The sequence below is a fragment of the Nicotiana attenuata genome, unplaced genomic scaffold, assembly GCF_001879085.1.
Source record: "Nicotiana attenuata strain UT unplaced genomic scaffold, NIATTr2, whole genome shotgun sequence".
In the NCBI taxonomy this organism is placed as follows: Eukaryota; Viridiplantae; Streptophyta; class Magnoliopsida; order Solanales; family Solanaceae; genus Nicotiana; species Nicotiana attenuata.
The window spans coordinates 169,844-182,953 of NW_017672443.1; the positions used below are offsets into that span (position 1 = coordinate 169,844).

The window sequence follows — 13,110 nt, forward strand, 5'->3', positions numbered from 1 at the left end:
TGCCACGTCAGCCTTAAAGGTGCAAATAATTCCATTTAAAATAAGTTTAGGAGGGTAATAGGATTTCCGCAAAGAAAAAGTGTGTAGTTGGAAATCTGGGTATAGGTCAGGGGGGTACTTATGAATTTTCCCCTTTTCTTTTAATAATAATACAAGTGAAGTTTACAAAATTGAGCAATAACCTGAAATTGGAACAAAAAGCTAGTTTTTTCTGCAATGCTGTGCAGAGAAATAGGGGAACCACCAATCTCCAGCCCAAGTAATAGCATTTCAATGTACGTTCCCCTCTCTTTTCCTCCCTATATGACATGAGTTATCTCTGCTCATTGTCTCAATCAAGGACCTGTAAGTAGGCCAGGATTCGTGGACCACGATCTGCCATCATTGTGAGGCATTTCCTCTGGAATGTCCACACTAGCAACAATGTTGGCTGTTTGACTAGACGATGATGGCTCTACGTTAGACATTTCTATTCTGGATTGATGACCACCTTTCGTGCTCAGGGAAGTTTCAGGTGAGTCCCCTGGACTTCCTAATTTTCGTGTTTGTACTTGTCCAAGCTTTGTAGGTTTCTTCTTTTTTGCATTTTTATGCCAATTCATCAGTGCTTTGGAAGTTTGATCATCAAATATAGATCTTCTCATAGTTGATCCCATCTGAAAATTCCAAAAAAAAAAAAAAAAAAAGAGAAAGAAAATGAAGCATAACATGTTTTTGAGTTTATTTTGTAATAAAAAGTAACTTTTAGTTACCTGGGTAACTAGTGCATACAGCGGAAGTGTAATGTAACTGCACAAAATTTGAACACCTAACCTGACAGGCAACTCTTTTATCAGCTAGAGTAAGAGTGTATGGTAAAGGAACTTCAACTAATTGGTTGCTTTTGGAACTTAACACAATGAAGATAAGTACTTGTTCATTACCCTATAGCAACTAGCAATGAGGCAAGATAAAAATTATCGTGAAAGCATGAATGAAGCCCGAAGTCATACTGCAGAAAATGGAATATCATCATGTTACACCACAAATGACAAGAAAAAAAAATGGAAATGAATTATTTTTTCCAAGGAAAGTGTCCTTACCGATATCCAAAGGAAATGTGGGACCTATTCAAATAAAAAAAAAAAAGGCAAAGCAAAAGTTGGCAACAAGTTGCAATGCAACAAGTTGTAATGCAACAAGTTGATATGGACGGCAATTCTGCAAATTGCATCAAATGCATTTGATTGGCTAAATTGGACGGCTCCTTTGCTATAAATAGAGTCATTCTGTTTCGTTTCAAATACACCAAATCGAGAGAAGCAACAGAGAGTTAGAGAGAGCAATCCACAGATTGTAGTATGTGAGATAAATAGTGAGTGAGAGTAATATTGTAGTGAGGTGTTTAAAATAAAGAGTGTTATTTCTTTCGAAGTTGTAGTAGTCTCTTGGCGCTACTAAGTTGTAATATTATAGTGGTAATATTGCTCCGCTGGGGTATTGTATTTTATCCCGTTAAAATATTTGGTGTCGTTGTTACTCTCTTGTGTTATTGTTATTTACCGTGGATATTATTCCTGGGCGGGATTATTATTTTTTATCCCAACAAGGTGGTATGAGAGCCATGGCGAATAATAGTCCGCTGTCTTTTCAGTACCCCCGTCTCACAAAAGATAATTACGAAAAATGGTGTCTACGTATGAAAGTCATTCTTGGCTCTCAGGATGTGTGGGAAATCGTAGACAGAGGGTATGCAAAACCCGATAATGAGGAAGCTCTGCCTCAAAATGAAAAAGATGTCTTGACAAAGACAAGGAAGAAGGATCAACAAGCCCTCACGCTCATCCACAAATGTTTGGATGATGCCATGTTTGAGAAGGTGGCAGATGCTACCACCTCAAAGGAAGCTTGGTAAATTTTACAAAATTCTCTCCAAGGAGTTGACAAGGTGGGGAAGGTAAAACTTCAAACTCTAAGGGCTGATTTTGAAGTTTTAAAAATGAAAGAATCCGAATGCATTTCGAATTATTGTTCAAAAGTGAAGGCTATTGTGAATCAATTAAGAAGATACGGGGAGGACATAGAAGATGTCTGTGTGGTAGAAAAGATCTTTCGCACTTTAACACCTAAATTTGATTTTGTGGTGTGTGGTATTGAGGAGTCTAAAGATTTAGACTCTATGATGGTGGAGCAATTGGAGGGTTCTTTACAAGCCCACGAAGAAAAGATCAAAAAGAGACAAGAAATGTCACTGGAGCAACTTCTTAAAACTCAGGCATCCTTCAAGGATTATGGAGGTGAAAAGAGCTATCGAGGGAATGGACGGGGACGAGGCTGTGGCGGTCATGGACGAGGAAGAAGTAACGGTAACAACTTCAATAGTGAAGCTAAAATCCACGAAACATTCAGAGGTCGTGGTCGTGGACATAGAGCAGGAAGAGGACGTGGCTACTACCAAGAAAATAATGGACAAAGGTATGACAAATCAAAAATTGAGTGTTATAATTGTCATAAATTTGGCCACTACTCTTGGGAATGTCGTAGCAATGTTGAAGAGAAAGCTAACCTTGTTGACGACAAGAAAGAAGAAGATGAGTCAACGTTATTGCTGGCACTCAAGGAAGAAGACAGGGATGATTGCAGCTCGTGGTATTTGGACAATGGAGCAAGCAATCATATGTGTGGATGCAAAGAAAAGTTTGTAGAGATCAATAAAACGGTGAGAGGTATTGTGTCCTTTGGAGATACCTCAAAGATTCAAATCGAAGGGATAAGTACGATTCTGATCTCCTGTAAAGATGGTAGTCACAAGCTAATTCAAGATGTTTATTATGTGCCAAAATTAAAAAGTAATATTTTGAGTTTGGGCCAACTTCTTGAAAAGGAATATGACATCCACATGAAAAATATGCATCTTTGGCTTAGTGATTCAAGTGGAATTCTAATTGCTAAAGTGCATATGGCAAAGAATAGATTATTTTTTTTGAATCTTAAAAAAATTGATGCAAAGTGTTTGAAGCTACGCACGGACTCTCGTCACCTCGTACGTACGTAGCCCCCACAAATAGGAGCACATAATCAATTATTTCACCTATGGGGACAATTCCCTCTTACAAGGTTAAAAAGGAGACTCACCTCGCTCCAATGTGCACTTCCAATACCAAGAATGAGCCCGAACCTTCAAATTGGAGCCGAACGATTCAAAACTAGATAAACGAGGTAGGAACTAGTCAATATAAGCTCACAAAATCATATTCTAACTACTTAAGCAACTTCCCACCCTTAAACACAATTTTCCTAAGATCCGACCCCGGGCCCACGTGCCCGGATTCCTAAATTTTTCAAAGGAAGTTGTTCTTCTTAACCCAAGGATCAATAATATATGATTTCTAATTCATTTCATAACAAATTTCGTGGTAATTCAACTTTTGTCAAAACCCTAGGTTTTTGCTCTAACGTCATGATTTCACCGTAATACTAGTGTTTAATCTACCTAAAACATAGGTATTAAACTAGAAATAGGTAGAACAAACTTACCTCAAGATGCTAGGTGAAGGTCTCTTCCCAAAAGCTCTGAAATCGCCCAATGGAGGAATGAAAAATGGCAAAAATGGACTTAGAACCCGTAATAAATGAACTCACTGCCTCAGCGATTTCCACATCTGCGGTAAGGGTCCCGCATCTGCGAGGAAGTGGCCGCATCTGCGGTCGTTGGCCAAAAGGACTGGGGCCGCTTCTGCGGATCCGCTTCTGCGGCTAGAGAGCCGCTTCTGCGGTTTGGCCTGACCTTCCCTGGGCCGCTTCTGCGATGGAAGGACCGCATCTGCGGTCTCGCACCTGCGTTCCACCAACCGCAGGTGCGGTTATGATAGAAGCAGCAGCTTCAGCTCTTCTAAAATTTTCATTTTCGATCCGTTAACCACCCGGAATCCACCCGAGGCCCCCGGGACCCCAACCAATCATACCAACCAATCCCAAAACACATTACGGACTTGCTCGAGGCCTCAAATCATTTCAAACAACGCCAAAACCAAAAATCGACCTCCAATCCAAGCTTTATGAACTTTAGAATTTCAAACTTCTACTTTCAATGTTTAAACCTATCAAATCACGTCCGATTGACTTCAAATTTTGCACGCAAGTCATATTCGACATTACAGACCTACTCCAACTTTCGGAATCAGATTCCGACCCTGATATCAAAAAGTCCACTTCCGGTCAAACTTCTCAAAACCTTCAAATTTCTATATTTAGCCAAATGACTCCAAAATGACCCACGGACCTTCGAATTCACTTCCGACCACGCTCCCAACACCAAAATTACCATACGGAGCTACTCCCAAACTCGGATTCCCAAACGGACATCAATAACACCAAAATACACTTCAACCCAACCTTATGAAATTTCCTCCAAAATGCTAAGTTCCACAATAGGCGCCAAAATGCTCCCGGGTTATCCAAAACCCGATCCGGGCATACGCCCAAGTCCGAAATCATCATACGAACCTGCTGGAACCTTCAGATCCCGATTCCAATGTCGTTTACTCTAAAATCCAATCCTAGTCAATTCTCTCAACTTAAAGCTTCCGAAATGAGAATTTCCTTTCCCAGTCCACCCCGAACTTCCCGAAATTTAATTCCGACCACGCGTACAAGTCATAATGCCTGAATTGAAGTTGTTCATGGCCTCGAACTGTTGAACGCCGTGCTAGGGCTCAAAACGACCGGTCGGGTCGTTACATCCTCTCCCACTTAAACATACATTCGTCCTCGAACGTGCTAGGAACTGTGCTGGGGTTGTCTGGAATCACTACTTAATACCTCGTGCACCTACCCATGCTACCACAACCCAGTTGGGCACATCAGCTCGATCAAATCTAAAGATAACCTCTTTCATTTAGGCAAATAAGCCTTGGAGCCCAGTTTCAACATCCGAAATCCTCTGCAAGGCCTGCTTTCGACATATGAACGCCGTATCAATCACCACACGCCGCACCAAAACATGATTGTGTATCTTAGCTGAATTCACACCTTGCCCCACTTTACTCACAGGACCACAATAGCATTCTCTAATCGAATAACTCGAAGTTCCACGAATTTGATGCTCCCATTGCACCTCATGACCTACATAGGTCTTGATCTAACTCTTACAATACCGCCGCAATGGAAGAGATGCGTAGAAATTTGTAACCAATTGACGAACCAATAAATCGTTGGGTCTATACTCTTGTTAGGAACCATCGCCTCATCTTGAACCAAATAATGGCCTTAGCTCCTTAATGTACTTCATATAATCCGATCGCACTGATCCTAGATCTAGTAACCTTATCTTACTCTACGAACTGCTCAGGCAGCAAGTCACCCCTGACATGACCAAAAGTCTCATATGATGCTACAACGTGCCAATAGGCTACCACTCGAACGCGATACATAAGGAAAACGAACTTTGGAAGGGACTACTCAAATCACACAACTAATATGAACTTTTCTCAGAAAATGGAGAAACAAAACACATAGAATAGAATACAAGGGACTACAATTATCATCACACTGTTGCGGCGTGCAACCCGATCCACACATATAACTCACCTAAGGAGATACCCATCGAGCTGAATTACTCATCACAACAAGATACCGTATATCGGTCACAAGCACGCTAAGTGCATAATACCATCCCTGAGGGGACATATGGCGCCATAAGCCAACAAACTCAAGCACAACTGAGGTGCAATATACGATCTGAACCTCGAGAGCCCTCCTGCTCACATAACATCATCACTACGCGGAACCTCAACACATAAGAAATTACCAAGCCGTTTCGCAACTCACACGGCACAATATAGCATTGCATGAAATAGCCGACAACGAATATAACACCCTGACCGTCCTTCCATAAGGAGCGCATTACTGAAATGGACACATCTGGCCTGATATAGAGCCCATATTTACATTTAAATCCAGCCATAGACCTCAAGCTAATTCTAATCGCACCGAACTAGGCTAATAACCTTTCAAAGGTCCATAAATACTCCCCTTTCTCTCATAACACATAAGAACAACCATCATAACCGGAGTAATCATCCACAATCCACAACCCAATAAATCGAGTGCCCTCCCGGCATAAATTCTCAAATTAACGGTACCACCACAATCTCCATACTTGGTTTCATCCTCCAATCAATCAGTGACTACATGCCACACTTGTACAATCTTCCCGTGGAACACGCCCCATGACCTTTCGTAATAGATAACAAGTCTGTACATCCGAACCACCGGCCGCACTAACACTGAAAAGCGATCAAGAATTTCTTAACCAGGATGCAAAGCCTCTTTTACAAACGCCGATCTCAGGTGACGCTGAAGACAATACCAACTTACTTTAAAGATCGAAACTACTTCCTGCTCATCCGAGCTCGTGACATTCCCGTCAACACCGAACTGTAACCTTGATCCTCACTTCAAATTTCATACCACTCACTACACCCAACACGCTAATGTGCGATAGAACACGATTTTCATCATAACTCCGGAACCACTAATAGATTAACACTTCATCATATCAAAACTTTTCACTTAACTCACTTCAGGAGAACCATTGCGACACACAGATGAATCCTCATAACCGTAGAATACGCCAAATCTTTAAGTAGTGGTCTAAGCCACCATAGCCCTTCCGGGACCCGCCTACACATGACAGGCCATAACAATAGAATACTTCTGAATAACATCAATTACGGAGGCCGACAAGCATCACATGTACCGCCACAAATCACTTGCATAACTTGATCGCGCTGAAGGGACCGATCACTGCCACCAATATGCCAATTCAACTATGGCTAATCAATATATCCTCTTCCAATTTATCCTTGATTGCCTTAGAAATAATAATACTCCATCCAACACATAGCATGCTCCATCCGCACTCATCCCGAGTGACCCTGAATCACGAGACCATGCCGTCTACAACCCTGCGAACCATTTCATACCTCTCGAGGGCTACACTGCAAGTCAAAACATCATAGAACATTCTGTGCCCCTTCTCATAAGCTGCTACCAAGCTTGATTCTTAATTGTATCTATAGGCTCGAAGCCATTAGGCACCACACTTTACCCCTTTGAATCCACTAGGACCGTCGTTGAGAGCCACTCGCTCTGACTTGGACCCGAATATAATCAACTCCATAAATCTTCTAGCACATTAATACCCTCTCGATGAAGCACCCGGCAGAATCACTTCCCTTGAAACCCACATCTATACAAGGCATAAATCCTGAATCCTTCCCAAAGTCTGAACATGGGCCAGTTAGGCCAACCATAGCACACCTTTAACAATTCTTTTGCTCAATTTACCACTTATTTTCCTTTTTTGTAGCTGAAATAACCCATCAATATGCTAGTAATCAGAAACCTCGCAAGTAGTTAACCGGGCAATCCTTAATCATAGGCGGTGGGACTCTCCCGCTTAGCCTGAAGCCATTATAGCACAAATTCTAGAATTCACCGGGATCCTTTATCTCTTGTTGACATAACCTTGCGCAATCAACCGCCAAAATTCTCGGAATCTTTCTGTAAAACCCTCTTGTTATACTCTGAATCATCAACCACGTTCGCACGACCTATCTCCTTACTGTATAACCAATAGAATTTCCGTAGAAGCTTCGCCAACCATGCAACTGCCGATCCGCTCACTGGAGATAACCCACCTGTGGTATTTACGTGCCGATGTCTTCCGACGCTGCTACACGGGGTGCAATCCCCACGACATTGATGACCCATCCTGAGTCCAAGCTCACTCTCTAGCTGCACAAGTTCATTCACCTCTCGTGGACATCAATTAAGCGCGCGGTAACATCCTTCCAATTCAATGTTAGGTTGTATCCTTCTTTAGTTCGAGAAGCCCCCTTCCGTTATATCAAATCTCATGCCGCGTAATAGCCCATACTTCAAATTAATCCGTAGGCATCACCAATCACTAAAATTCCCAAATCACTCCAAACTCTCCCACTTTGGCGAAACTCACCCCTTTAGTCGACTACTCGACCTTTGCTTCTTATACCTGGCCTTCTAAAAATTCTAACCACCGCCTGACACTCCCCACATGTCCTTCCTCATCCTTTGCTGCTCGGTCGTTGCCTTAAATGAAATCTATCTTTGTGGCACTTGGACCCACAATTGCTGCTAACTTTAAACATTTCCGAAGATCATCTTCCTCGAACCGTCGACATTAGAAACACTGATTCAATCCTGAACTACCGCACCCTGCGGTATCTGACAACCGCATCTTCAATATTATTTTACAATATCTTACCCCAAAGGCGAATTGTAGAAGATCATAACACCGGCGAACCGAGTACGTTCAATTAGGACAACGACACTTCATCATAGGAGAAAACTCCACCATGCTCGCAAATACCAAGTCTCGTTACTCCACCAACCCACATCTGACCATTCTTAGTCTGTTTGCCTTTCCCCTGCCGGGAATAAAATACCGAATCTCTAGATCATGCACTGAGTGAACCTCCCTTCAAGTCATTCACTGCTCCGACACGTAGGTAAACATCCTACCATCATATCAATACTGCGGAACAATCGTTCGTAGCATCATGGCAACTTGTGCCTAGCCTCAGAGCTCTCGGAAGCACCGCTACTGAGCCAAAATGACAGAATATCCTTCCACAAGGCGACAATAATATCTCAAACAACCCCGCAGGGAGAAACACCCCGCACCATATTCGTAGTACCATTACAAATTCTTAAAATCTCGATTTATAACCAGCGGTTCGCGTCGCGTAATATTGAGTAGGAAGGAAGCAAGGGCATAAGCCTCAAGGAATCAAATCGCACGATGAGGAATCAAGAAGGGAAGTACTCCTAATAGTCCTGCAGCCTCCCAAAGATAAGTACAGACGTCTCCGTACTGATCCGCGAGACTCTACTAGACTTGCTTATGACTCGTGAGACCTACGGGAACCTAGTGCTCTGATATAATGTTGTCACGACCCGAAATCCACTAAGGTTCGTGATGGCGCCGGACACCACTATCAGGCAAGCCAACCAAAAATACTTAATTAACTTCTCGTTTTAAATATTTCTGAAATCTCTCCTTTTATACGTTTAAGCTATACATAGTAAATTTCACTGAAATAAGAAAAATAAAACCTTTAACAACTTTAAAATTCTGAATAAACCCATAGACATCCCCAGAACCCGGTGTCACAAGTACATGAGCTATTTCTAAGAAACAATACAGTACATCATCCGTCAGAAATACAAATGGACAGAAAGTAAATACAATACGTTGAATGAGACTATACTAGCTGCGAGTCGCCTCGAGTAATGCAACTCACCTAGTCCCAGTATCATCCATGCTGCTACACCTAGTAGGCCGCTAGAAGTACATGTGCCTGTGCAACAAAAATGCACAGAAGTGTAGTATGAGTACAAAAACAACGTGTACTCAGTAAGTATCCCGTCTAATCTCGAAGAAGTAGAGACGAGATGGCAACTACGACACTTACTAAAGGTCCAGTAATAATATTATTAATGCGATGACTCACGGATTTATTAGGAACAACAGTAGATTCAAGTTAATTACTAAACAGGTAAAAGTTCCTCTTTATTATAAGTCTCCGGATTCATAATCCATTAGTTAACAATTTTCTCAAATCAGGGAGAGCAGATAACAATATCAATAAATCTCAAGGCAAGCAATACAAGCATGCGCAACTCATGCCGAGGTCGTACGGCCCGATCCAACATAAATATAAAATGTGCACTGCCGAGGGTCGAGCGGCACGAACCATAGATGTATCTATTATCCCACTCGCGAATCATACATGCGACGCGGTCAAATATAAATAAACACGACAATCAGTCAATCCTAAATTTATTAGGGAACAATTATCCAAGGAAAAGCCAAATTCTCTTTTAACAATTCAAGAAACTGAAGTTAAATCTTCTTAAAAATTCACTTACCAATTCGATAGGATTTAGGAAATTCAATTGTCAATAAGATCACAGATATTCCAAGTATAGCATGCTTTTGGGTCCTCGGCTACCCGGACTTACACATATTAGTAGCTACGCACGGAATCTCATCACCTTGTACGTACGTAGCCCCCACAAATAGGAGCACATAACCAATTATTTCACCTATGGGGACAATTCCCTCTTACAAGGTTAGAAAGGAGACTCATCTCGCTCCAATGTGCACTTCTAATACCAAGAATGAGCCCGAACCTTCAAATTGGAGCCGAACAATTCAAAACTAGATAAACGAGGTAGGAACTAGTCAATATAAGCTTACAAAATCATATTCTAACTACTTAAGCAATTTCCCACCCTTAAACACAATTTTCCTAAGATCCGACCTCAGGCCCACGTGCCCGGATTCCTAAATTTTTCAAGGGAAGTTGTTCTTCTTAACCCAAGGATCAATAATATATGATTTCTAATTCATTTCATAACAAATTTTGTGGTCAATTCAACTTTTGTCAAAACCCTAGGTTTTTGCTCTAACCTCATGATTTCACCTTAATACTAGTGTTTAATCTACTTAAGACATAGGTATTAAACTAGAAATAGGTAGAACAAACTTATCTCAAGATGCTAGGTGAAGGTCTCCTCCCAAAAGCTCTGAAATCGCCCAATGGAGGAATGAAAAACGGCAAAAATGGACTTAGAACCCGTAATAAATGAACTCACCGCCTCAGCGATTTTCGCATCTGCGGTAAGGGGACCGCATCTGCAGTCCCGCATCTGCGAGGAAGTGGCCGCATCTGCGATCGCTGGCCAAAAGGACTGGGGTCGCTTCTGCGGCCTTGTAGCCGCTTCTGCGGCTAGAGAGCCGCTTCTGCGGTTTGGCCTGGCCTTCCCTGGGCCGCTTCTGCGATGGAAGGACCGCATCTTCGGTCTCGCACCTGCAGGCCACCAACCGCAGGTGCGGTTATGACAGAAGCAGCAGCTTCAGCTCTTCTAAAATTTTCATTTTCGATTCGTTAACCACCCGGAATCCACCCGAGGCCCCCGGGACCCAACCAATCATACCAACCAGTCCCAAAACACATTACGGACTTGCTCGAGGCCTCAAATCATATCAAACAACGCCAAAACCAAGAATCGACCTCCAATCCAAGCTTTATGAACTTTAGAATTTCAAACTTCTACTTTCGATGTTTAAACCTATCAAATCACTTCCGATTGACTTCAAATTTTGCACGCAAGTCATATTCGACATTACGGACCTACTCCAACTTTCAAAATCGGATTCCAACCCCGATATCAAAAAGTCCACTTCCGGTCAAACTTCTCAAAAACCTTCAAAATTCTATTTTTAGCCTCCAAAATGACCCACGGACTTTTGAATTCACTTCCGATCGTGCTCCCAACACCAGAATCACCATACGGAGCTACTCCCAAACTCGGATTCCCAAACGGACATCAATAACACCGAAATGCACTTCAACCCAACCTTATGAAATTTCCTCCAAAATGCTAACTTCCACAATAGGCGACAAACGCTCCCGGGTCATCCAAAACCCGATCCGGGCATACGCCCAAGTCCGAAATTATCATACGAACCTGCTGGAACCTTCAAATCCCGATTTCGATGTTGTTTACTCTGAAATCCAATCCTAGTCAATTCTCTCAACTTAAAACTTCCGAAATGAGAATTTCCTTTCCCAGTCCACCCCGAATTTCCCGAAATTTAATTCCGACCACGCGTACAAGTCATAATGCCTGAATTGAAGCTGTTCATGGCCTCGAACTGCTGAACGGCGCACTAGGGCTCAAAACGACCGGTCGGATCGTTACACTTTCTTTCTTAATTTTGGAAACTCACCTTTGTGTGTTATGGTATCAATCAAAATATACACCGCACATCAATAATAATAAGAAGAAATTATTTGGTTTTTGACCATCAACCACTTATGAAGGGAGAATGTAATATAATTTCGTATGTAACATATATCAAACTGATATATAACTTTGTCCTCATAAGCAATAGTTTAGCTATTAAGTGGAGGAACTCAATAAATTATTTTGCTAAACCAACATATCAAGATGAACTGTCTTGAATAGAAAATATGAAAATTGTGCTCTAAATTAAATTATTGAGCAAGTTACCTCGGAGACACCATGTTGCGGGTTAATAATAATTGCACATGTAACCATCTCATAGATGCATCTTATGTAGTATACATGGTAGGTGAATGAGCCCATATTCACTTTAGATATTTCCAGCATTCATCGATTCAATCCCAATTTTAGTCGGTCTATTAATTAATGAGAACAAACAACATAAGAGAATATGCAAAGAACTTTCTAGTTCTTTAATATTTACCCATGTGAATTTTCTTTTATTTTTGCACAACATACTTAAACTAATATGGCTAAACCAATTATGCCAACTGGATAAATTATCAATATTGATAAATTTCAGGTATCCACCATGCGTATGTAATTATCAATAAACTCCAATTTTATTATGATATGGGTCTTTATATCAACAAACTTCTACTTTATTGTGGCATTCTTTTATTTGTGTAGTACAAACTGGAGAATAAAGCAGGTAGCTTTTGACATATATATTACCCCACTACAAGTTGTAGTAATAGAAGATATTAAACTTTTCCTTTATTTATAGTCTGAATATAACCAACCGCTTTCGCAAATACTTTAGAAACTAAATAAGTTTCTTTGAGACTTACTACGATACAATACCTTATTGATAATCAATTTTATTTCTCCACAATAGTATAATTGGCTCTTCCAGAGCTTTCAATTAATTTTGTACTACCACAAATTCATCAACATCCATATGGTGAATATCTTTTTCAAAGAGAAAGTTGTACCATTATGGTCATGGTCAAATTCATTAGCAAGATATGTTGCTTTCATTACTTTTGTCCTGTAATAATCACATTGCCATAATATTTTGGCATAATCACAATAGGTACGTGATCAATGACCATTCATGCATAATAATGAAATTATTTTCTTGTTTCATCTCAAACCTCTTTCTAGAGGTAAGTGTGGTATATTCACTACCACTAGCATGTTCATATTCTTCCAAAAATAAATATGTATTCATAAATCACCTGCCGTCACATTCACATCATGAATGGACCG

The 13,110-nt window shown here is 41.1% G+C and overlaps 1 protein-coding gene across 2 annotated transcripts; it reads right to left on the minus strand.

Moving 5' to 3' along the window:
* Positions 1-134: 134 nt before the first annotated feature.
* On the minus strand, positions 135-1,413 carry LOC109213222 (MLO-like protein 5). Of its 2 annotated transcripts, XM_019376992.1 has the most exons (3): positions 924-1,413; positions 753-813; positions 135-656 (listed from the first exon to the last, which is right to left on the minus strand). In XM_019376992.1, the coding sequence occupies exons 1-3, from the start codon at positions 1,013-1,015 to the stop codon at positions 336-338; spliced, it is 474 nt and encodes a 157-aa protein (XP_019232537.1). In that variant the 5' UTR covers positions 1,016-1,413; the 3' UTR covers positions 135-335. The 2 variants fall into 2 exon arrangements, 1 of the variants encoding a protein (XP_019232537.1); XR_002065969.1 differs by lacking the exon at positions 753-813 and having other exon boundaries at positions 814-1,413.
* Between the last annotated feature and the right edge of the window lie 11,697 nt (positions 1,414-13,110).

Coding starts and splice junctions, on each gene's coding strand:
- LOC109213222 (XM_019376992.1), bottom strand. CDS start 1,015: ATGATGATATTCCATTTTCTGCAGTATGACTTCGGGCTTCATTCATGC. Junction 814..923: donor TCATTGCTAGTTGCTATAGG/GTAATGAACAAG, acceptor GTTGCCTGTCAG/GTTAGGTGTTCAAATTTTGT. Junction 657..752: donor TGTATGCACTAGTTACCCAG/GTAACTAAAAGT, acceptor TGGAATTTTCAG/ATGGGATCAACTATGAGAAG.